The 22,321-nt window shown below is 45.3% G+C and overlaps 2 protein-coding genes across 2 annotated transcripts in view; one reads left to right on the top strand and one right to left on the bottom strand.

The window, feature by feature from the left end:
- Positions 1 to 8,082, top strand: part of UBTD2 (ubiquitin domain containing 2) — a 56,829-nt gene extending 48,747 nt beyond the window's left edge. Inside the window, exon 3 of the mRNA XM_059825465.1 lies at positions 7,685 to 8,082. Coding sequence (XP_059681448.1) covers positions 7,685 to 8,082 — 398 coding nt within the window. The remainder of the gene's footprint in view (positions 1 to 7,684) is intronic.
- A 10,334-nt stretch (positions 8,083 to 18,416) lies between these two features.
- EFCAB9 (EF-hand calcium binding domain 9) lies at positions 18,417 to 22,321 on the bottom strand. Its single transcript, XM_009813967.2, is given in 6 exon segments — positions 18,417 to 18,488; positions 18,922 to 19,029; positions 19,031 to 19,096; positions 20,029 to 20,204; positions 21,356 to 21,458; positions 22,175 to 22,321. Coding segments are annotated over 6 exon segments (672 nt in total).

Raw genomic sequence — 22,321 nt, 5'->3', positions numbered from 1 at the left:
ACGACTCACCGATGAATCGGTCTGTTCTAGAGTTTTCATTGTGGCACAAGCCTGCCAGGAAAGGGAAGGGGAAACTTGTCGTAAAGGGTGCCGTGACTGGGTGACTGGTTCACCAGCCTCTGAACCCATGGTTGTGGTTAAAATTCACCATCTTCTTGCATTGTTTAGTTCATAGTTGTTATTCATAGTCCTGGTCTAGTAACGGGCAGCCCTTAGCCATGTTGTGGATTACAGGTGCGTACCAGCCCAATGGGTGTCTTAGTTGTCTGCTGCAACCACAGGAGGTGAAAAGCCAATGAACTGTATAGACTGTAGGTATCTGTGCTCGAGTAAAACTGTATTAAGGAAGAATTAGCTCTGTTCTGTAAGTTACACCACTGTCAAGTTTTGAGCTTTCTGGCGTAGGTCCCCTCTGGCTTCCCCTCTTTCTCTGGCGGGTGAGCACGGTGGGGCTGCAGATCCCAGTTCTTCTGACAGGATTGCATTAGTGAGGATTTTTTTTTAAGAGGACTTTGGAGGGAGTTGGTTCATGGCCCTGAGCCCCCCTTTCCTACAAGCATTCTCCTTCCAAAATTGTTCTCCGTCCCCACCCATCCCTCCTCCCATGGCAGCTAATCCCTCTCCTCTCCCTGCCCTGCTCTCCCATCTCTAGCACAGGCGGGACAGTAAGGGATGCACACCTACTAACTGCGGCTAAAATGTGAAGAAATTTCTGTCTTTCAGAAGGCTGTGTTAATCTTAATTATCTTTCACCTTCAGCCTAGTTAATTAGTGCCAGTGAATTAACTGATGGTGCTCTGCTATGATAAAGGGAGAGGATCAGCATGCCCAGTGATGCACCTTGCATATCTGCACCAGCCTTTTCCCAAAATAAACACCCCCTGCTCCTTCCCTGCTCCCCCTCCCCAAAATCCAACCCAAAACAAAAGGTTTGTGACAAACATAAGTAGCAATGGCATGCAGGCAGGTTGGCTTTCAGTTACAACCCATGGACAAGACATACCTCAGACTGGGTGGCGATGGCACATCCCTCTTAGCCAGCAGATTAGTGCAGAAAGAGCTGCATAAACCCCTTGTCTCTCTCTGCTGTTCCAATGCATCTTGGTTTCTTTGGCAGGTGAGTGTTCAGGCAATGCCATCTTAGAGTGCAAGCTTCGCTCTCTGCAGCGCTGCAGTTTCAGTCGGTACCGAGCCCCGCTGATTCGGTGAGAGTGGTTTGGGTTTTCCTCCCCTGTGCAGGTGTGAGTTGCAAAACTGGTTTTAAGAATGGTTAACTCAGGAGATCGCCAGGTTCACAAACCTGCCCCACACTAGGGTAAGACGTGCTTAGTTTGAAGCAGGGTGACTTCGATACACATGGGGGATCTGCAGCTGAGATCTGCTCTTCAAAGTATTGTTACAGCAAAGGCAGCTAGTTAGGATCATTCAGGTTGGAAGGGACCTCAAGAGGCTGTCTCCCAAGCCTCTGCTGCAAGTAAGAGTGTCTCAGGTTATTGCCTTGCAGAGCCTTTTCAGACAGCTGAATGTACGTTATTTTATCAGCGATCTTGGAGCCCGGGTGAGCCGGGTTTTCTGAAGAACATCCAGGCGTGGAGATGAGAATGAGCAGTGCAATAACTGATTCAGTGAACCAGCTAGAGCTAGTTCTCCTGCCAAAGAACGGGGTGAGAGGATTACAAAGGCAGTAGCAGAGTGTCTTAACTTTCTTCTCCTCTCCCTTCTTGTAATGAACTAAGCAGAATTCCAGTCTGTCTTGAGCCCGTTGCTGCAAGCGGGAGTGAGCTGGTCCCCGCTCACCAAGCAGCTCCTGAAGCACTGGGATCTCCCGCTGGCTCTGGGAGTCGTTCTCCTTTGTGGAATTGAGCCAGACCGATAATGTTCCCGTAATGGAAGAGCTGTTTTTCAGTGAATTTGAAATGAGAATTATTAAATGCTTAACATTTATTATCTACAAAACCCATTCTTTAAGGAGCTGGAGTAAGTTCTTTATTATAAAGGGAGGCTGAAGATGCGAGCAGAGCTGTGTTGTGTAAGCAGCTGTGCTGTGGCTTCGGAGACAAGCTTGTACCTTTGTAAAGCCTTTGTACAGTAGCTTCATGGTAGTTTACATTTGCGTAGCCCATGGACGTTTAGTGTGGAAGAAGCATGGGAGGGCGCTTATGTATGGGGTTTATTATCAAGTGCTTCATCCATACCATTAATGATTATAGCTGGTTTATGGCTCTCCGTATGGGGTGCAAGGCACAGGCTTGCACGAGTACTCCCACACATTGCCCTCCAGAAAATGGGAGAGCTACAGTTGTTAACTGCAGCATTAAGACATTTCAGTCATTATTAAGTTATATGGGATTTAATGTGAAACAGCTTTTTTTCTTTTAACTCCTCCCAGTTTGTGATGGTTGTAGGTGAGCTGGAACAAAGCACTGCATGTTTTCACTTGTTTGTCTCAGTCCTGTTCATGTACTGAGCAAAGTCACCCTTCACCACTCTTGCATGCTGTTGACGTCAGTACACATTTTTTTTTCTTATAAGATCCTGTGTTTCCTAGCCGTGACGTGGGATCAGCGGCTAATAAAGATGAAGAGATAGTTCAGCTTTTCTGCCTCAGTCATTGCTCTCTAGGAATTGTTGTACTGTAGGACCCAGAAGACGACCCACTTGTTTTTTGGTGCTCGTAATGAGTTTCAGCCATTAGTGACCTATGTTGGGTTCAAACCAATAGTCTACAGGTTAAAGCTCTACTATTGCCAATTTATTCAGCAATCCAGGCTCAGCTTGGGTTTGGAGTGGAGCTTTTCAGTAAGAAAAACAAATGAACCAGCTGTTCCTTGGGCAAATGTGTTATACGCAGGCACTTACATTCCTTAAATTAGCTAGTCGCATTGCAATGCTAGATTTTGTTTTGCATTGTCTTAATTTTTCTTCCTGCAGCAAGTCTGTCTGGGGGAAGGAAAGAAGAGATGGAAATCTGCTCAGTTTTTAAGTTTTGGGCGTTTCTGAGCAATCCTCCTCAAAACTGCTCAAAATCTTAAAGAAATAGAAGGCACATCATGAACAGAAAACAAGAAATTTGCTTTTTCTGACGAGAATAGTATGCAGCTATAAAGACATGCCAAAATGATGTTAAAATGCATGAAAACTTTTTATGTTTTTGGATGAGTGTGGTCATATACGCCTGACTTCAATAACTTCTGTAAAAGTTTACCTTTGTGTCATTTAGGTCTCTTAAATTCATGTGCAGAAGGACAAGTCCAAACTCTGAACTCCTTATGGGTGGAAGCAGTATCTCAACCAGTCCTTTTTTAGTGTTTTCCCTTACCAATTCAGAGAAATTTCTCCATCCTAATAATCTCAGTAAAACAAAGTTTTATACCCTGCAGGGGAATTAATTTCAAAATGTTCCAGTTCTGTATGCTTGATGATCACATCTGCTTATTTTTCTGCCTGAAACTCTCAAGCTGTCTCCTACCTGGATAACAACCAACAAGAAGCTCTGCCTTACAGCTCCTTCCAGAATTCACCAGTCTCCAAGATGATACTACTTTTGAAATATTAAAATAATCCTGTCCGTTGTGGTTCTAGCATTGTATCTTCTGTTCTGTCCGACTTGAATCAAGCCTATATAGTTAATTCCATAACTGTGTTGCAGCATCGATACTGAATGACTCTAGAGCTTGCTTGAGAGTGTAAGTCTTTAACTGGGAAATTCTCAGAGTAATGAATCAGTCAATAAGATCTTCAAAGCACTCCTTACATCACACGGCATGGCACTTCAATTCTGAACGACAGAAAGTTGGAGAGGATTAAGGTTTGGGTGGGTGGGTTAGTTGGTTTGTTGGTTCTGTCATTGGCTTTCCTCACAGGCAGTTCTTCATGTTGTTACAGGATGGTTTGTGTCCGAGTTTATTACAAGTCATGTCAACATCTAGAGGAGTATTTAAATACACAAAGAATACTCAAGTATATGAAATATCAATAAGCTTAATTTGTCCTCTCCTCAATATTGTTGTAAGATCTTTTTATAACATCTCCGTCTTTCATGTCCAGTACAGAATCCTCCACCTAGACCTGTGTATCTGCCACCCGCCCTCTCTGCTGCTTTCTTCCTGAAATCTGCCCCTTTTACATGGTTTCTTTGCATGATCCAGCAGTGAAAATTCCAAGTAGTGACTCACCCTCTAGGCTTTGGCCTCTGAACTTGGTCCGGTTGCTTGATGCAGCATTCAGCTGCAGCATCTTGGGAAGGAAGGGGAAGCAGGGAAGGGGAAACCTGTCTAAGTGGGGCTGTGGGACAGCTGTCCTCGCGTGGCTCCGAGCACCCTGCCCGCCGGTGGAGCGTGGGGCTGGCAGGGGAGGGTGCAGGGCTGCTTGCCTGAACTGTGAAACCTCTGTTTGCATTGCTTTTTCCTTCTCCAGTTTATGGGAGGCTGCATCCTTCCTATGCCGTAACTGGCTGGTGAGGACCCTTGTTGCCTAGGTAACAGGGAAACCTAAAAAAAAAAAAAAATTTTTTCTTTTTTCCCTGTGTTTTCTCGTGAAAGCTTGACATTCTTTTAGTGCCCCTTCTGGCTGAACAACTTTTGTGGCCCAAGCTGATGTGTCTTGCAGGAAGGATCAGAAACATGGTTTTCAATTATAACAGCAAAATTACGAAGGGTTTTGTAGTTCCGATATTTAATTTCCTGCGTGCTTTGCACTGCGTAAGGGACGCTGCAGCGAGTGCCTCGGTGAAGAGCTGCCATCTGGCTGGTGAGATAGGCCTTGCCGTGGTAATTCAACCACTTTCTCTCTTCCTCTCCCATAACTTGTGTTTTTCTGCACCGCTTAAAATAGCTCCAAGCTCACCGTGCCTTTGGTTAATGCATTCAGCCATCGTTTTGCTTTTGAACTCCAGCTAACGTGATGGCACTTCACGCTCTGCCTTTGACTTTGTTGCCGTTTACGACATCTTGAAGGTTGTAGCAGAGCCTGACCCTTTCCAAAGATCACTTAACCGAAAGCCTCGTAAAGCCCGGCGGGAATTAGCTGGCTGAAGAGGACCAGGCTGTGCGTGCACAGCTCCGTGTCTCTTTGGAGGCGAGGACCAACACCACCTCATCTCCTCCCTGGAGCTCCAGCGTGGACTTCAGCAGGCGCGGTGTGCCGCTGAGGAGGTGGTGCCATCGTAAAGTCTCTTCTGCTCGCAATAGTTGTCTTCTGCGCTTTAATCAATATATCCAGTCTTGAGAGTCATTGAGTGGTACGTAATAGGACTTGAGAGTCTTAGGAATGTTTTTACCAGTACAAGTGTGGGATTACCGATGAGGTTTATGGTAACCTGTTGTTCTGTTAACCATTTGTCATAAACAATTTCTCAGCCTGGGACGGGACTGTGCAGTTTTTATGGGCAAGAGATTTCCTCTACTGTGTCTTCTTTCTTTTTTTTCTTTAAAAGACAGACCTCCAAGTTAGCTGCTGTTTCAGAGGAGGATTTTTTTAATATTGCTTATCTGATAATGATTAAGCAATCCAGTGTTTATAGCATATGCTTTGACCTTGATGTTAGTTCAGCTGGGCAAGGATATAAATGATGAAGAAATTCCTTAGCAAGCTTACCCCATTGTATTTTGTATTTAAAATTAACTCTTTGATACGCTATTCTGAAATAGGAGCTTTTAAAGAACGATACAAGTTTAGCTGCTCTGCCTAAATTTAAAGGCTGTTGAAGTTTGGATTTTTTTATTTATTTTTTCTTTAGCAGCAAACTACATCTACTTGTTTCTGTGAACTGTGATCCAGGATTTAGTACTGTGACATTTACTAAATAGATCAGGTGTACAGAATGAAATGGACATTGTAAAACAAAACTGAATGGCAACATACAGGATGGGAACTTCAGGCCTTGGTCTGTAAATCACAGACAAAGTACCATGAAAGGTATGAATCCAATACAGTTTTGATAAAAACTGGTTTGCTCTGAGATTCATAAATGATATAAGACTGTAATGAGTGGTATAATTATATTCCTCTGGATTTCCTTTTTTGTTTTCATTTCTCAATAAATCGCAGGGCATAGCAGCCTTGGCGTGCTACCTGTACAAACAGAAAAGCCTCCAAAAGCTGCTGCACCTAAAACATTGAGCTTTTAGCCAAAGATTTCCTCTGTGTGTTTTCATCAACACAAATTATCCATAAAAAAGGGGGGCTTCTGTCTGAAAGAAAGATTTCCAGCACAAGATGCTGCTGTCACAGTGGGCCAAGTGACACAGTATGTCCCCAAGTTATAATTTTATATTTCAGTAATTTTGCTGATCAAACAGCAAAGTTTAAGACGACTCACTGTCAGCGTGAAAAAACCTCCAATTAAAAAAAAAAACACCTTTGGTTTCTAACAAGGAGCAGTTGGGTGTTGTGTGCAAGAACTGCCGAGTCAAAGAGTTTTTTAAATATTCTGTAGCTCAAGGACTTGGCTCTTCTTCAAACATTTCCAACTACAAAAGGATGGGTAATCTTGCAAGTGAATGTGCCCCCTCTAGGGGCAAAAATGTGGAAATTTGTTATAGCAGGTAAATTCAAAACAGGGGAGAAGCAGTTGCTTGGAGTGTGAATATCTGGGGGTTTTTAACCACAGCGAGAAGGGATTTCTGCTGTGATTTAGGATGCAGCTTGCTCTGCATCTTGGTTTCCTGGCTGCAAGAGGTGATGTGTGCTGTATGCAGCAGGGTTCTGCTTTCAGCCTCCTCTTACTTGAACTCTTGAAATGCTATGAAAATATGCTGCCATTTTTTCAGGGTAGTTCCTGAAATATCTTTATGAAGTGTGTCTCATACTGTGAAAGTCAGCTTGTATTTGTTGCTTCAGTAAGTGTTAAGATTCTTGAGCTGTTCTGTGCGCATGACAGCATTTTAGCAAGAGGGAATGCCGTATGCAAGGCGGCACACCGCTGCCTCGTCGTCTTTAACGCGAACACCCAGATTATCCCGGGGAACCTCTCGGGAGTCTGGGGAACTAAAAATCCCTCCTGAAACTGCAGGGCTTTGAAGATGGGAGTTACAGCCACTGTGCAAATGTAAAGTATGTGCTGGGTGTTGTTGCTGTGGCAGTGACGCCGTGCTCCATACGGAGCCGCAGAGTTGTCTGACTTGGGTGGTCGTGGGTGTTTGTTCTGGCAGTGCTCACTAAAACACGAGTCCTATATGAAACCCTTTCAGCAATCTTTGAATGTTTGAGAAGTTACAAAATCTTTCTTTCACAGTGGTCTTTTGCCACTGGTCTTTGCCACTTTGCCTTTTCAGAGCTCGGGTTCAGGATCATGTAATTCATCCCAGTAGCATTTTCTGTGCCCTGAACCTCAGGCCGTGCTGCTGGTGAAATACCCCTCTTCTAAATGACACGTGGGGAGAACATCATCCTCCCTCATCTCTTGCTGCTGCTTTTAAAGTTTATTCTGGTTTATATGGAGGGAGGGGTGCGTTTGGGTTTTAGAGGGTGCTTTTAAGTCAAGCCCAAGTTCCCATATGAAAACAAGGTGAAGCAATTTTTAATGAAAACTTCAGATTTTGTTGTATCAATCCTTTAAAGCCTGAATTCAGACCTCATTGCTCAGATCGTTTAACAGTGAGGTCAGTGCTTCTGAGCGTGACAACTTCAATGTTAAATGTGAAATGCATTCATATTCATTTTTTCCCCCTCTTATCTCCTAAAGGTGCTCTTACAGAGTGTTATGATGAACTGGGCAACCGGTACCAGCTTCCCGTCTACTGCCTCGCCCCACCTATCAACATGATAGAGGAGAAGGGCGACCTGGAGACTCTGGATATTCCTGATCCCCCACCCAATTCAGGGCACGAATGCCAGCTTCGTTTGCGCCTGTCCACAGGCAAAGACCTCAAACTCATGGTCCGCAGCATGGACACAGTGTACCACATGAAGAGGCGGCTGCACGCGGTGGAGGGAGTGGAGCCGGGCAGCCAGCGCTGGTTCTTCTCGGGCAGGCCGCTGGCAGACAAAATGAAACTGGAGGAGCTGAAAATCCCAAAGGACTACGTGGTGCAAGTCATCGTGAGCCAACCCTTAGCAAATCCCACCCCAGTGGAAAACTGATTTCTGCTTGTTTATTGATTCTTCTTTCCTCCGTCTCTGTCATGGGGTTTGTTTTCACTGCCCTCTCTTCTTTCGGTTTTTCCTGCTAATGGATTGGTTCCAAGAAATGACCAGCAAAAATTCCATCTGTGATGGAGATCTGCAAAAACAAAACATAAAAATGTAAACTGGCCTTTGGGGTTTGCCTGATCTCATATTTAACACAACAGCAAGCAGCACAGGGCAAGGGCAAAGGAAGGAGCGGGAAGGGGAAGGGGAAAGGGAGGAGGTACAAGGAAGGAGGGAAGAGTTTGTAGTTCACTTAATACAAAAATGTATTGATTCTTAAAACTGTAGGTGGTGTCGTGATCCATGGAGCCAGAGCAACAGAGAGCACTTTTATTTAAAAAAAAAATTTAAAAAATCAAAAAATTAATCCATTTATAAAATTTCATATCAGCACCACATACAGTTCATGCAGGAATCTCAGCTGCTCTGGGTAGGTCCCACGCTGTGTGTTCACGGCGATCCTTTCTAGTGTGACCCAACTTGCGTGCTTGGCCCAGGCACCGCCGAGGCACAGCCAGCCCCGGGCAGCGGAGCTGGGCTGGGAGCTCGGTCTCCGTCCCGCACAGGCAGCTCCTGGCAATGCTCAGACCAAGCAATTGTACATTCCAAGATGGCAATGCAGTCCTGTGCCATTGCTGGCTCCCGAGCTGGGAACGCAGCCCACCGGAGCCTTAGGCAATAACTTAGTCAATGTATACTTTCACGTACTGTACTGTAAACTTACTTGCTACAAGACTGACTTAGCCTGAAGTTTACTGGCTCGCCGGCACCTGAACATGTGCCTGCCGAATTACTGTATATCACTCAGATCATTAAAACTAGTTTTTATCAGGCTAGCTGAGGTGAGTGATGCACTGGTCTGCACTTAAGCGTTAGGTGCATCACCTTTGTCAAATGGCACTGGTGTTACAGGTCCAGATTAAACTGCAGTTACACCCCGATGCAATGGATTGCAGCTTCCCCTGCTCGGTTCCTAGACGGCACAAAGCATGGAAAATGGTAAGGAGGACACGACAGCACACAGCTTTTCGTGTGAGTGTCATCTGAAGCAGCAGCCAGTCTTCTAGCTCTGGTGCCTCTCCAGCCAGGACAACTGGAGGTATCCTCACCAACACACACCTGCGGCCCAGAGCGTGGTGGTGGTGTTTCACAGCCAGTGTTTTCCCTTCAGAATGTAAGAGGAGCCCTTTTGGCAAAAGACAAATCCTTTTGTAGTCTCAAAAATCTGAATTGGAGCATATTTTGGGGAGGGGAAAGATCTAATTGCTTGTTCCCTCAATAAGCGATGCTCTCTGTGTTCCTTTGGTAATGTACCCCTGTCTGGTAATGCCGTTGATTGAGATCAAATGCCCTGTTCCTTTTAAACATGATTTCTAGTTTGCTTGTTTTTTCAGCCATCATTGAAATGACTTCACTTCTTCCAAAGCTGAATGTGCTATTCAGGTACGAATAGCATATTTTTATTGGTTTCCGTCTTCCCTCTCTGAATCAGTGTTCTAAAGCTACGGTTGTCTCAGCTCTTTCTCGTCTGCTAGTGAAACTGGTGGGTTACATTGGCAATTTGAAACCTGTTACTTTTGCTCCTTCTCTAATTCCATAGAACTCAGTTTCTCGGACTCGGAGGGAGTTCTTGCTCCATAAGCATCAGCATAGAGCCAGAATGAGCAGAGGTCACTTGTACAACATCACGAGTCTTTCCCAGCAGATGGAAGCAGGCACAGAATTTACACGGATGGTTGGAAAACAGATCCACATTTTATATGCTTTCCCACCGTACCCCAAATAAATACAGCTTTCTTTTTGTCCCCACGTTGTATTAAGCCTATGATTTTCTGACAGGTCCTTTAGCCCCTATTTGGTACGGGATGACTGAAGTGCAGTGGCAGAGCTGTGTAAAGGAAAATTAGTTCCCTGTTCTCATAAACACCAAAGTGACTTGGCTTTCTTTTTTCTTGTTAACGACGAAATCAAAGCTGATAAATACTAATCTATAACAAAAGTTTTCTATTGTAGAGTTTTTTTAAGACAAACATGATTTACTGTACTGGGTTTTTGCAGTGAGATCTTTTGCATTCCAGAGGGGAAAAAATATTTGATATATATATAAACAACTCAAAAATCTCTTGGATTTTCACTGGGCAAAGGATGGTTTCATGCCAGGAAGACACTACTTGTCTCATAAGGCATAACTTACATCTCTGTATAAATGGTCTTTACGATGTTGTTTCCCTGCAGTCCCTTCTGGAAGGGGGGAAATCATGATAGATTAAGGAGGAGCAAACCAGGGTGACAGTTCTGTAACTGTGAACACTAAAACACTACTTTTTTTTGTAGGATACATTTTGTTGAATTTTTTTTTCTTCTTCTATTTTCATTCAGGCAGTTGTCACCATGTACTGTTTTTGAGATTACAGTGTGTAGGGGCTGGGAGAGCTCCTTCTGTCCCTCTCCTCCCTCTTAGTTGGAAAAGGTTCAGTTTTACTATGCTATAATAGATGACCATGTTTTATATTAATTGCTTTTATGTCGGGGAGCAAGGTGGTAATCTGAAGGCCATGTTGTGAGTGGGCTTTGAGTAGAACAGAGGATTGGTTCATGAAAATACTCTTCTCTCTAACAGCCTCCCCCCCGCCATCCCTTAAGCACATATCTAAAACTGAAAAAAATCAATGGTAAAATGTTTTTGTAGGTGAAAGTGAAGACTTTCCAACCTCTTCTGTGTAAACTGACAGATGTGCAAGCGCATACCCTGCTGGAAACAAATTTTACAAGATTTGTATTAGGAAAGAATTTCAATTTTTAAAAAAATATATATATATTAAAAAAAAACCAGTAATGAAGGCATACAGCACGTTGACTAACATATCCCATGTATATAACTAGAGGCTGCAATATGCACTGAGAGAACACTCATTTCTGTCTCTGAAATGCCTTGTCTTTCTCCTACAAGATGGTCTTCGGTTCAAATGCCAGTGCGGGAAACCAGGCTGGGGCTCCCGTGGGACTCACGCGGGTTCCCGGGGCAGAGCAGGGCTCCCCGCCTGCTGAGGAGGGAGGGAGAGAGGGAGGGAAGGCTTTTTTAACTGCAGAGCAGAGTAGGCATGGCTGAAGCGAGACTAGCAAAGTACTGAACCGCTGTTTAGCTGGCAGCCCCGGTGAGAAGGCAGGACCGGTGCAGGTCTGCGCGGCTGACACCAGTGGCTGCTCCCGGGGAGGATGGAGAGAAGAAGCTCGCGGGTGTGCGCATCTTCATTTTGCAGCGTGGATGTACGCTGAGCTGCACGCTGCTGGCAGCACGGCCTGGGCTGGGGGTTGGCATGCTGGTTGGTGTGCTGCCCAGCGCTGTGCGGTGCCGTCATTAGAATCAAAGTAATGCAATGCGTTTTGTAACGCATGCAGCCATGAACTATGATGCCAAGTGCAGACAGTGAGGAGTAATAGGGTATTTTTTGTTTGTTAGACCCATCAGCCCTTTGTGTCATTCCTGATTAACTCTGGCTATGAACTGATGCCAGCAGATTACATCTTTTACCATGTTAGTTACAGGTCTGTTTGACATGATTCAAATCTTTATACTTTTTATTGTTGCTTCTGCCTGACCCAGAGGTAATAACCTAGTGAAAGTCCACACTCCTGAACAGCTTGAAAGGCAGAGAGGCATGAACACGCGTAGTCTGCTGGGGCAAGGGAGCTCCAGAAAAGCCGCGGGTGCTGTAGGTACATTGCTCGGGTGCGCTACGGAAGGATGCTCAGGGTCGTTTTCCCCAACCAAGTGATAGCTGCTCCTCTGAGCACCCAGCTCCCAAAAGTTTTATTGACTACCTTGGCTCTTTGTGCATCAGTTTATTGGTGTCCTCTGCAGAAAACAGTGTGGAATAGCTGCACTGCAAGAAATTCTTTTAGTTTCCTGAAAGCCTTTACTTCTCTGAATCTGGGAAATACTTTGGAAAACTAAATTATGCGAGTCAGCAGTGTAGTAAGTTGGATTTTTTTAATAGACCCCCGATGCTAAAAGTAGTAGTAACAACAACAACAACAAAATCACCCCAGGAGCAACCGAACAAAATGCCAGCTCCTCTTTGCCTTTCACAGAAAGTTCCTAAGTTGCTTTGGGGAGGAGAGGAACGAGGGGTTCACTGAAGCAACAAGGCAACACATGGCAATGTGCATAACCTTTGGTAAAGCAGATGGCCAATTGATAAAATACTGCTCTAGTATGACATGCTTCTGCATATATATCCATTATGAGTAAATAATGTAAAAACTTTTGAAAAACTATTTAAAAAAAAATCTTAGTTTGTTACAATGGTGGGTTGCTTTTAGCCATGGAGTTTTGAAAGCATTTTAGCCGTGTAAGTGTTGACGAATTGAATGCTGTATGTTTCTCCATTTCTGTCTCCTTTAGAAGCGTAAGTGCTAGCTACATTTCTGACTCTCGATCTATATTTTACAAACTCTTTTCTACGTCACTGTAAATACATCCAAGACCCTGCACCTTATGCAGAGAATGTTTACATTTAAAAAAAAAAAAAAATTTGTTGGCTTTTTCACTGCGCTGCTCAGATCCTGTTATGTTGAAATGAAGGTAGTCTCTGTTAGAAAAAGGGGCTTTTTTTCTTTGCCCTTCACCACTTCCCCTGTAATTCTGACTCCCTCCTGGATGATGGCTGGCAGCTCTTGGACAGCGTGCGCTCCCCTGGAGTCGGATGTAGAGGTATTTGAGAAAGGCGTTTTCGAAAACTTGCTTTGGGTGGGGGGGCTGAGCTTCGTACACTCTGCAACTTTCCTGGAAAAAGAAAAAAAATCTGCTTCAAACCCACGAGATGTTCGTGGTCTGCCTTGCAAGTTCACTGATCTAGGAAGCCTTTGAGTTAAACTTTCCAGCAACTGTGCTTCTGTCTTCTCCCAAAGAAGATGAATGTCCTGCTATTATATCTGCAGCTACAAACACTTCTGTTGGTTAATGACTGTATATACAAGTCTGCCTGCTTTAAGACTTTTCCTTTTCATAAAGTGGTTTTGATTGCTCTGTTCTGCAAATGGTTCTCCTCTTCCATATTTCATCCGCTTAGATACTCCATAGCCGTGTGTGTGTTGCTCTTGTTCATAGGAGATGGCGCTGTAGCTCCCCTTCCAAGGGAGATACATGCCACTGAGCCTACAAAAGTCAAATAGTTGGAAGACAAGATGTTTTAACCAGCGGGCTTCTTACCGTGGACTTTGAGACTTTTAATATATGTGTCCACTGGACTCTCCGTGAAGAAATATGTTCCTGCCCTCCAAGCAGGACCACTTGTTGAGTATTTATCTGGTAGAACTCTGTATTTGTATATTTTACAGATGAAGACCATTTGATCAGAGCCATGGGGCAAATAGAGAACTTAAAATCCTGACTCCTGCCTTAAAACCTTTAGTTCATCTTGAGCTCCAAAAATTCTGCACCTGCTCGTTCCCAAGTCCCTTTTTTCTTTAGGAAATTTGAATCCAGTCAAAGGCTGGAGGCAATTTAAGGAAATTTAAAACAAAATACATTTTAGCTGATGGCTTTATTAAAATAACTAACTGGTCTTGTATTAAAAACCCTATTTGTGCCTCTCTTAAGTCCAGGGAATGTTTAAAAAGTGGAGGTGGCTTTTGAGCAATGATTGAACTGACTGCATTAGCTGGCAATTTGTAAGACACTTGCTTTCATATGCTCTGAGCAAGAGACTTCGGTTTGTGTCCTCTCTGCCTCATGGTAATGGCTTTCAAAGATGGCTGGTACCATCAAATTTGTACTTCTTGAATAAATATCTTCATTTTTATGGTAAAACCTTTTGTATGCGGTTTGTTTGTGTGTGCCATGTAACAAACATTCGTATTACGCAGGATACGGTGCTGCGTTTGGTACTGACACAGAAAATACACAGCTCCAACATGCAGTGAAACAAGGACAAGGGGATTCCAGGGACGTGACCCTTTTTAGAATCAAATATACCAGTTGTGTAAAACATGCTTTTTAACTTCTTTCCCCTCCCTGGCTCCTTCAGTCAGTGAAGAATTCTAGGCCAGCATAAAGATGCTGTGAACATCAGGTAACTTTTAAAACGCATTATGTATTTTTGTGTTGTACCTCTGTTTCTTGGTTGACATGTCGCAGTAATGTGTGCACATATTTTTAATCGACTGCAAAGCACAATTGGGTTGTCTTTAGACTGTTACATTATGTGATTTTTATTTTTTTTTCTTAACCTAGGGAAGATCTTGCACCACTGACAGCAAACCATCGTGAACTTCTATCGGAAATGCTGTACAAAATTTCCTGTATTTAAAACAAAAAAAGAGAAACTTTTTTTCCCCCTGCATTTAAAAAATAAAAGTAATCCTGGAAATGCCATGCCTTAAGAAATAAACTCAGTGTTGTTTTTCTTTTTAAATTTCTTCAATAGGGCTTTTAATTCTGAGCTGGAGCTATGCAACTTTTTCATTACCTGTCTCATACCCTAGAGACACTTTTTGGTAATAATTTTCATGTGTGGCAATGTTTTATCTTGCAAAGAAGGTGTGCAGTCCGTGGAGAATGCAGGGCCTGGAGATGCGCTCAGACATCCAGCGTGAACCTCCTCTGTGCCCGGCTCCCGCTGCCTGCAGATGTGCTTCTGGCTCCTCAGAACAGTGCAAAATAATGGATCAGTGTAATTGTCCTGTAATTACAGTAACTGATGTGTTGTCTTAATTCAGGTCACCACTTTTATAGTCTTGATTAACTACCTAATGTATCAGAGGAATAGGAATAATTTTTTTGTAGGCCACTTTGGTCTCATGTTATCACAGCTAAACATTTCAATTTTTTTTTTATCTTAGGATAATTTAATGGTAGAATTTATGATGTTAGTTATAAACAAGTGATTTTCCTGGAACTTGTTTAATTTTTTCCCATATATATATATATTCTTTTTATATGTGTGAGTATATATAATCTCTTTTATATATACATACTCCCTTTTGTGTGTGTGTGTATATATATATACACATGTAAAGTAATGGGTGCAAAGGCTTGTTTGTAGCCATTTGTTCTGACCCACGAGACAACCTGCTTCCACCCCGCCCAGCATGGACAGAGGAGTTCCCAGCGCTCATGTCCTCAAACACCAGGATTATAAAACTATGTGTGATCTTTCTTTACCCATCTTCTAGTTGAGCAAAGTGTGGTCGCTTGTGAAGTAGTCAGAGGGAAGTGCGTCCCATGTTGTCGCATGTGTGCGTACCCACACCATGCCGCACCAAGCTGTCCTTAGTGTGCAGCTGTAGCACATCTGGGTGTATGAAATGGGCTGGGGAACTCCGGGCTGACTGTTGACCTAAGCAAAACCCGAAGAGGATGTAGATTCTGTGTCAAAAGCGCACAAGAGCTGAAATCTTCTCAGTCGCTCCTGCAAGCGATGAAATCAGGTGCTGCTTCACACCCCACAGCGTACAAGCGTAGGGGAGAATATGTGTTTATAGAGCTCTGTTATACAGACTACCTTGTTTCCATTCCTAATTAACATAGAACATAATTAATGTTTGTATTGTGCCTATATTCGTATTTCATTGAACTGTATCTCACTATATGAACTTGCATACTGTGCTACCACTAGCATGGGGTTTCTGCCCTAAGGTGGAGGTTGCACCCTCGCTCCTGGCCAGGTCCCCAACGCCTGCTTTCTGCCGCCTGAAGCTGCATCCCAGTTTGGCGAATGTGCCCATCCTGCTCGGTCTGTGCTCCTGCGGACCCGTGCTGTGTTAATACCCGCTGCTCGGCTCCAAAGCTGGCAGTAAGGGAGATGATCTTTAACTGCGGTCCCAGTTTTGCTGCTCCTTATGCTGGGACGACAGCCCTGGTCAGTGCAGAAACTCCGGAGTCACTCTGGGTGCTGTAGTGAGCATCTGGCTGAAAGCTGGGGGTGGCTGGTCCCTCTGAATCTGGGCTAAAAATATCAAGGTAACTTATGGAAAAGGCACTGAGCTCTGCAAAGAGCGGTTTGTTGTGCTCTCTCTTTCTCTGAATAATCCTGGAAAGTTGGGATTTCAGCTGCTTAGTTTATTTTCTCTGGACTCAGAGCAGTTGCAAAGGTCTGAGAGATGGGATGCTGCTTTACAGGCGTGCCGAAACTTCACTTCGTGGGAGGTCAGTGGCAGCGCTTGGAGACTGGAATTTTCTATTCTAATTAGTCCCTTATGCTGTAGCCATGCTGCTTTGTTAGGGAAGCTCTGTAATGGCAGCGAGTTTGGAGGAGGTTCAATGGTCTGATGCCCCGTGTGCAAGGTGAGAGAGGGAAATAAGTTCATTGGATTGCTGTGCTCAAAGGGTAAACAGTCAATATCTAGCAAGAGAAACTAAACTGCCTCTCTTGCTTTCTCTCCACATGGACTTAATTAGGTGGTTTCGTTAACAAAGCAAACAGCGTTTCCTGTTGTTGGGCTGTTCCTCACGAGCGCAGCGGCACGGCGGCAGGGAGCTGCCCGAGCCCGGGTCGCGCAGGCAGGGATGCGGAGCAGAAAGCACAGGAGCGGGAAGCGGCCAGCGTGAGTGGCTCCAGCCTCAGAGGCCAGTCTGCCCCATTTCAAACCAGCCTTGCTTTGAGTGCGTCTGAACGTGGCAAAATGGGAGTGCTGGGGAGGAGGGTGCTCGCCAAACCAGTGAGTAACGTAGGGGACAGGAAGAAGTTGTCTCTAAAATCCCAAGAGGACACACCTGTGGCAGTACATGGGGGACGATAACGCTGACATCAGGCTTAGTCCTGGGATGAGTTGTGAGACACGAGGCTGAAGTCCAAGTTGCATCAGTCCTTCCTCCTCCTCGGACACCAGTCTCTGGTGCTCACCTTGGCAGAGCAGCGGCGATGTCCAATGGAGAAAACAGAACAAGCAATTGCTTTACTGCAGCACTTTGATTTATTCACTTTCTACAAGTTTGGTACATCTATCCAGCGGTTGTAAGCTCAGCCCAGGGGACGGAGAAGCGAGGCTGCGTCATTCCCAGCTGGGTAAAGTGTTCTTGTTCAGGCTGTTAGGAGCTCACTGATCCTGCTGGGAAGCTATTCATGATCCCCTTCCTCTTTTGGTTGTTTGTCAATACAGAAGACTGCAACCATCTTGAATTCCCTGTAGTTCAGTTGCTAGTTTTGGAGAGGAGGTAGATCCCTGGATTAGCAAGGCAGCCTTGCCCCATGTAAACAGTTATTTCAGAAAAAGACCTCAAGTCCGGGCTCTCATCCCCTTCTCCAGCTTGCTCTAGTTTCCCCACTGACTCGGGAGAAATTGGTTTCAACTGATTGCCTCCAGCTCATCCCAAACATGTTACAGGCTAATAGGGCACCTCCCTGGCACATGGCTGGTTCTCTACCACTTGTAATGAGTTGCAGATGTTGGAACGATTCATAAGAGCCGGGGTTACGGTGTGGCCGGGCGGATGGGGGGAGCGGGGTGCCTTCACGGCTGTGTCACAGCCGTGCTGCTCCTGCTTAAAGTGGCCTTTTAATCAGGCAGCCTCGAGATGAAAGGACAGGATCAATGCAACTTGGGGTTGAAACAGCTTATTCCGGGAAACTACTCTGAGGGCTTTACAGAACTATCCGCAGGCCCTGAGCAGGACGGAGGCTTTGATACCTCGCTGCGCCGCTAAACCGCACAGGAAACAGGCTGCGAGCCCTGCAGGGCTTACAGGAGAGATGCAACAACCGCCTGTAACAAATAATTGAAGAGGATACTGGTGGTGGAACATAAAGGAGGAGAATTATCAATAAAAACAATAACCCAGGAGCCTAGCAGCAGAAAGGAGGAGAAAGAGGAGGGATCTCCCTCAGTTACTAATGGCTGTCTTGCTAAACATGCTCCCGGAGCACGCTGAGATGCTGAAGTCATGAGGACCGTGTGAAGCTGTGACAGAGGGAAGAGATGTCTACGGTCTATTAATGACTGATTCCCTACCAGTGTAGCTGCAGGTGGCCATTAATCAGAGTACTTCAGTGCAGGGAGGGATTTGAAAGAGCACCAGTGACGAGGCAGGGACAAAAGTGAAGTGGTAGCAAAAGCAAATTGGCAAGGGATGGGGGCACGCACCTCCGAAAGGAGGACTGTGGAAATGCCGAGCTGGAGGGGAGGTGCTGTTACCAGCTTTGTTCCCTTTCTGGTTGCAGGGAGCTGCTCCCCGCCACGGGGCAGGGATGGGTGAGATCCCTACGGCCTCCCCTTGGAACCTGGAGCTGGTTTAAAGCCAAGATGAGGGATCCATCAGAGAAGAGAAAGAGCTTCTCCTGGGGCTCTTATCTGGCGTTGGCCTCTCCATGACTGCTTTTGGCACAGGCAGAAGCCAAGGTACGGCACTCGTAATGTTTCTAGAAGGGGCTGGGAGCAAGTCTGAGTGTACCCTGCTGAGGTACCCCCTGGCCAGCAGCTCTGAGAATGGACTGCAGAGAGCCTGGAAAATGATGAGGAGCCACAAGCGCACTCAGAAGAAAATGGCTTAAATAAAGGTACTTCTGCCAGTCCTGCCCACCTCCTCCCATTAGAGTCTCCTCAGACGGAGGAATATGCCTGGTTTACCCCCCAAAATTATTTCTTCCTGTTGCTATCTTACTGTTAAAACATTTTCAATTCAGACTGTGCAGTAATTCACCAAAGACCTGCTCCTGAAGTCAGCAGGAAGACAACTCAGGCTTGAGTGAGAAGCAGCTGTGGGCTGTAGTGCAAGATCAATCCCAAGAATTAGTTTTGAATTTAGGGGCATTTTCATGGCCTATCTTTTGACTGTAATTTCTCTAATTTTACCTCATCTCCGGAAGTATCAAAGTCCTTGAATATCTTAAGTTCTTCTTTCTGGATGTTGAAGAGAAACCTTGTGGCTTCAAACTCATTAAAATCAATCATATTATCCCCGTCTCATGTCCAGCAGTCGAAAGGCAGGTCCTGCATGCTGGTGGATGAACTGCTTTTCAACATGGTTCTGTTTTGGGGCAGAAAGGTTTAGAAACAGATGATAAGCACCAGTTTCCTGCCTGGAAAGAATACATGGAATACCAACCAGTGCTCATGTCCAGAGAATAAAGGTGACCTTCCACTATTCGCGCCCACAGGAAATACCAAAATCCTGGTGCTTCCTGCTGCGGAGCCGCGTGGGAGCACGCGGCTGCTGCCGGCTGGGTTCGGGCTGCAGGCTGTGCTGGGGAGAGCTACCGACAACCAGCCAAGCTCTGAGGCTGCTTTGTGAGGTCCTTTCCCATTCCTCCCATGTGCCGAATGACTTGCAGGGCTACGTCCCACGGTTGGCTCCTCTCCTTCTTCCTCGAGTCCCATGGGCAGCAGCGCCGATCGCTGGCCATCAGCTGGGTGCCTGGTCCAGAGTGGAGCTGCAGGACATGTCCAACAGTAGGGTTGATCTCTGGGTGTAACTCTGGCTTTACCACCCCTGTCCCTCGCTGCAGCCTGCTGTCCTCACTGCTTTTCCCTGAAAAGGCACTGGGCTCTCCCCAGCCTGTGCTGTGGGCAATGCCGGGGAAGGCTGAAGAAGGGTACCAGCACACGCTGCACCTACAAGCTAGCATGAACCGATGGGTGAAAAGAGATGCTCCACTCTCTTCCCCACAGCTAGCCATAGCCAAGGGCTTGTTTTTTGGAGAACTCCTTGCCAAGATGGACAGCCTGAGCTGGGACGAGTGTTTAGATGGTTCCTACCTGGCAACAGGTTCAGGGGTGGATTTATCCCAGAGGAGCAAGATTGGTATTAACAGAAGGACCACTCATTTCCCTGCTTTCCTTTTCTATGCAGCAGCATACACCTAGGGACCCTCTCCATCCCTTGTATGCCATAAGTAAAGATCAGCTCCAATGAGCTGATTCTCTTTACGTGTGTGTTGGATGGTGCAGATGTCCCTGTACTGATTCCAGAGCCCACAGGGTACACAACTCGTGCGACAGGAGGACGCATCCCACCATGTAGAACTCATTAAAGCAAATCCTCCCCATCCTGTTTCGGTCCATCAAGTCGAACAGCAGCATGATCTGGTCCTTATTCAGGTCAGTCACATAGTAAAGAAAGCAATAAAACTGCAGATCTGGAAAACAGTGAGCTCTCAGGCATCGTCTGCACAAAGCTGAGCACAATAATTAGCAGGATTTATTTTGTTTTAAATGCCTACTGCTCCCAGACAAGTTGCACAGGCAATTAAAACCCAGTAGCAGACAAGAGATACTGTTCAGAATTAATAGAACAGTATTAATAAGATGGTCTGATTTATGAAAGGGGCATACATGATTTCTGCACCGAAGGCAATGTTAAAGTGCCCATAATTTTCTGTCTTTCTTCTCTTCTGCCCCACCCCTGGACTCTTCCAACAAAGCAGAAACATGGGAATAGACTGAAGAACTGCAGGCAGGAGGTGGAGAAGCTGTGAACCAGCAGACGGGGGGTTGCAAACAGCCTCATCTGGAGGATGCTATTGGCAAGAAACGCACCTGCTTTCTAACACAGAGCAGGATCAGTTTATGGGAAGAATTACATGATTACATGATGAGGTTGCTGCAGTACTAAGGAATTAGCTTCAGTGAGCCAGAAGTCCCCTCTTGCCCCGTGTTCCTGGCATCTCGCTTGTTCAGCTGTAAAGATCTCCTTTATCGCTGGCCTGACTTTTTCCTATGTCAATTATCTGCTTGTTGCGCCAGGACCTGGTTATCATGTTTGCACAGTACTAGCAAGCCTGTGGCTTTGCATGCTGCTGGGATGGAGAGGACAATAATACCATAAAATCAAACAGGTTTCTTAGGCTCTCAGACCTTTTTCTGTCTCACAAACATGGAAGGGGGAAGAGGAAAGGAATACCTTCGATGCGAGCTGAAAATGCATCTCGGTGCCTCTGCATGGTGCCCTGAGCCATACATATTTCAGAAGCCAATGCAGGAGTAGCCAGGCCATGTAACCTTCCAGAGCAGCCAGGGCATGACAGAGCAAGGAGGACATGGTGATACATGCTGTATCCGAAAGCTTTTTGGGGTATTGCCAAGCACTTGTATTAACCAACCTGCTAGTTAATTAGCATTACAGAGTGTTGCGTTTGTTGTAACATCTGAAGTGCAGTATTTGCAATGTCTGTGATCTCTGGTTTTAAATCCTAAGCTATGTAGCATTCTGTGTATCTCACTTCAAAACATTACATAAGGCCTGTAATTTTAGAGCATTAATGCCAACCCTGTTTTTAGAAGTACTTACTGTTCAGGTAATTCTTTCAATGAACAGCCAGGAGCTGGAAATACTCTGCCAGCGCCGCAGCATTTACTGACAGCAAGCAGTATACTTCAACTAAACACGGATGCTGCAGGAAACATCAGATTTCAGCTTCATTTCAGTTGGCTGTGGAAGATCAACAAAACAGAATTAGCGCCATGGCAATGACCCCTCACAGAAGGAAAATTCTGCCCTAGAACCAGACCCCACGACTTCAATGCTTTTCCCACATTTTCAAGAATTCGCCTCAGATGTGGAGGCAAAGGTTCCCCTTCCATTCAGCATTAAAGGATAATACATGCTAAAATCAAGTGACAGAAATTATTCTTACAATGCTCAAGAGCATTAAATCTGATTCAAATGTACAAGATAGCACAGACTTAAGGATTTATTTTGACTGTAATGCAAATCTCGACCTCAGACAAGCGGTACCTCAGTCTGTTGGTCCATGCTGAGGAGGTCCTACAGAGCAGCCACTGCCGGGCTTTGCTTTTCCGCTTAGCCAGGGCTTTGATATTTCTAGTTTACAGTACCTGACAATGTCCTGTGCAACGTATCTGGGAGCTATAGCTCAGACATAGCTGCTTGGGAATGCCCAATTTCTTGTTCAAGTTAGCTGTTAGGAAGCTGAACTACTCTTATATTTATATACAGTGTTTATCACCCATTCCTCTTCCAACCCAGAATGAGTCCAATCCAGCACAACAGTAACCATTGAAAGTGCTCTTTAGTCCTTACCCCTAACCTATACCAGGAATAATGCTGATAAAATCAAATTCCACTGGCTTACTTTGGTCGACAGACCCTCTGTAATCCAACATTTAAAACGCAGAGCTGCGTGTAGTCTTGCAGTCGGGTCAGCAGTTTCTTCTCCTTGGGTCGTAATGCTGAGCGAGAGCTCAGCTCTGCTAACGCGCACTGCTGAGGACTGTGCTGACTCTGAGCGGTCAT

Source organism: Gavia stellata, chromosome 16, assembly GCF_030936135.1.
Source record: "Gavia stellata isolate bGavSte3 chromosome 16, bGavSte3.hap2, whole genome shotgun sequence".
Taxonomy (NCBI): Eukaryota; Metazoa; Chordata; class Aves; order Gaviiformes; family Gaviidae; genus Gavia; species Gavia stellata.
This window is presented reverse-complemented; position numbering and strand designations above follow the sequence as displayed.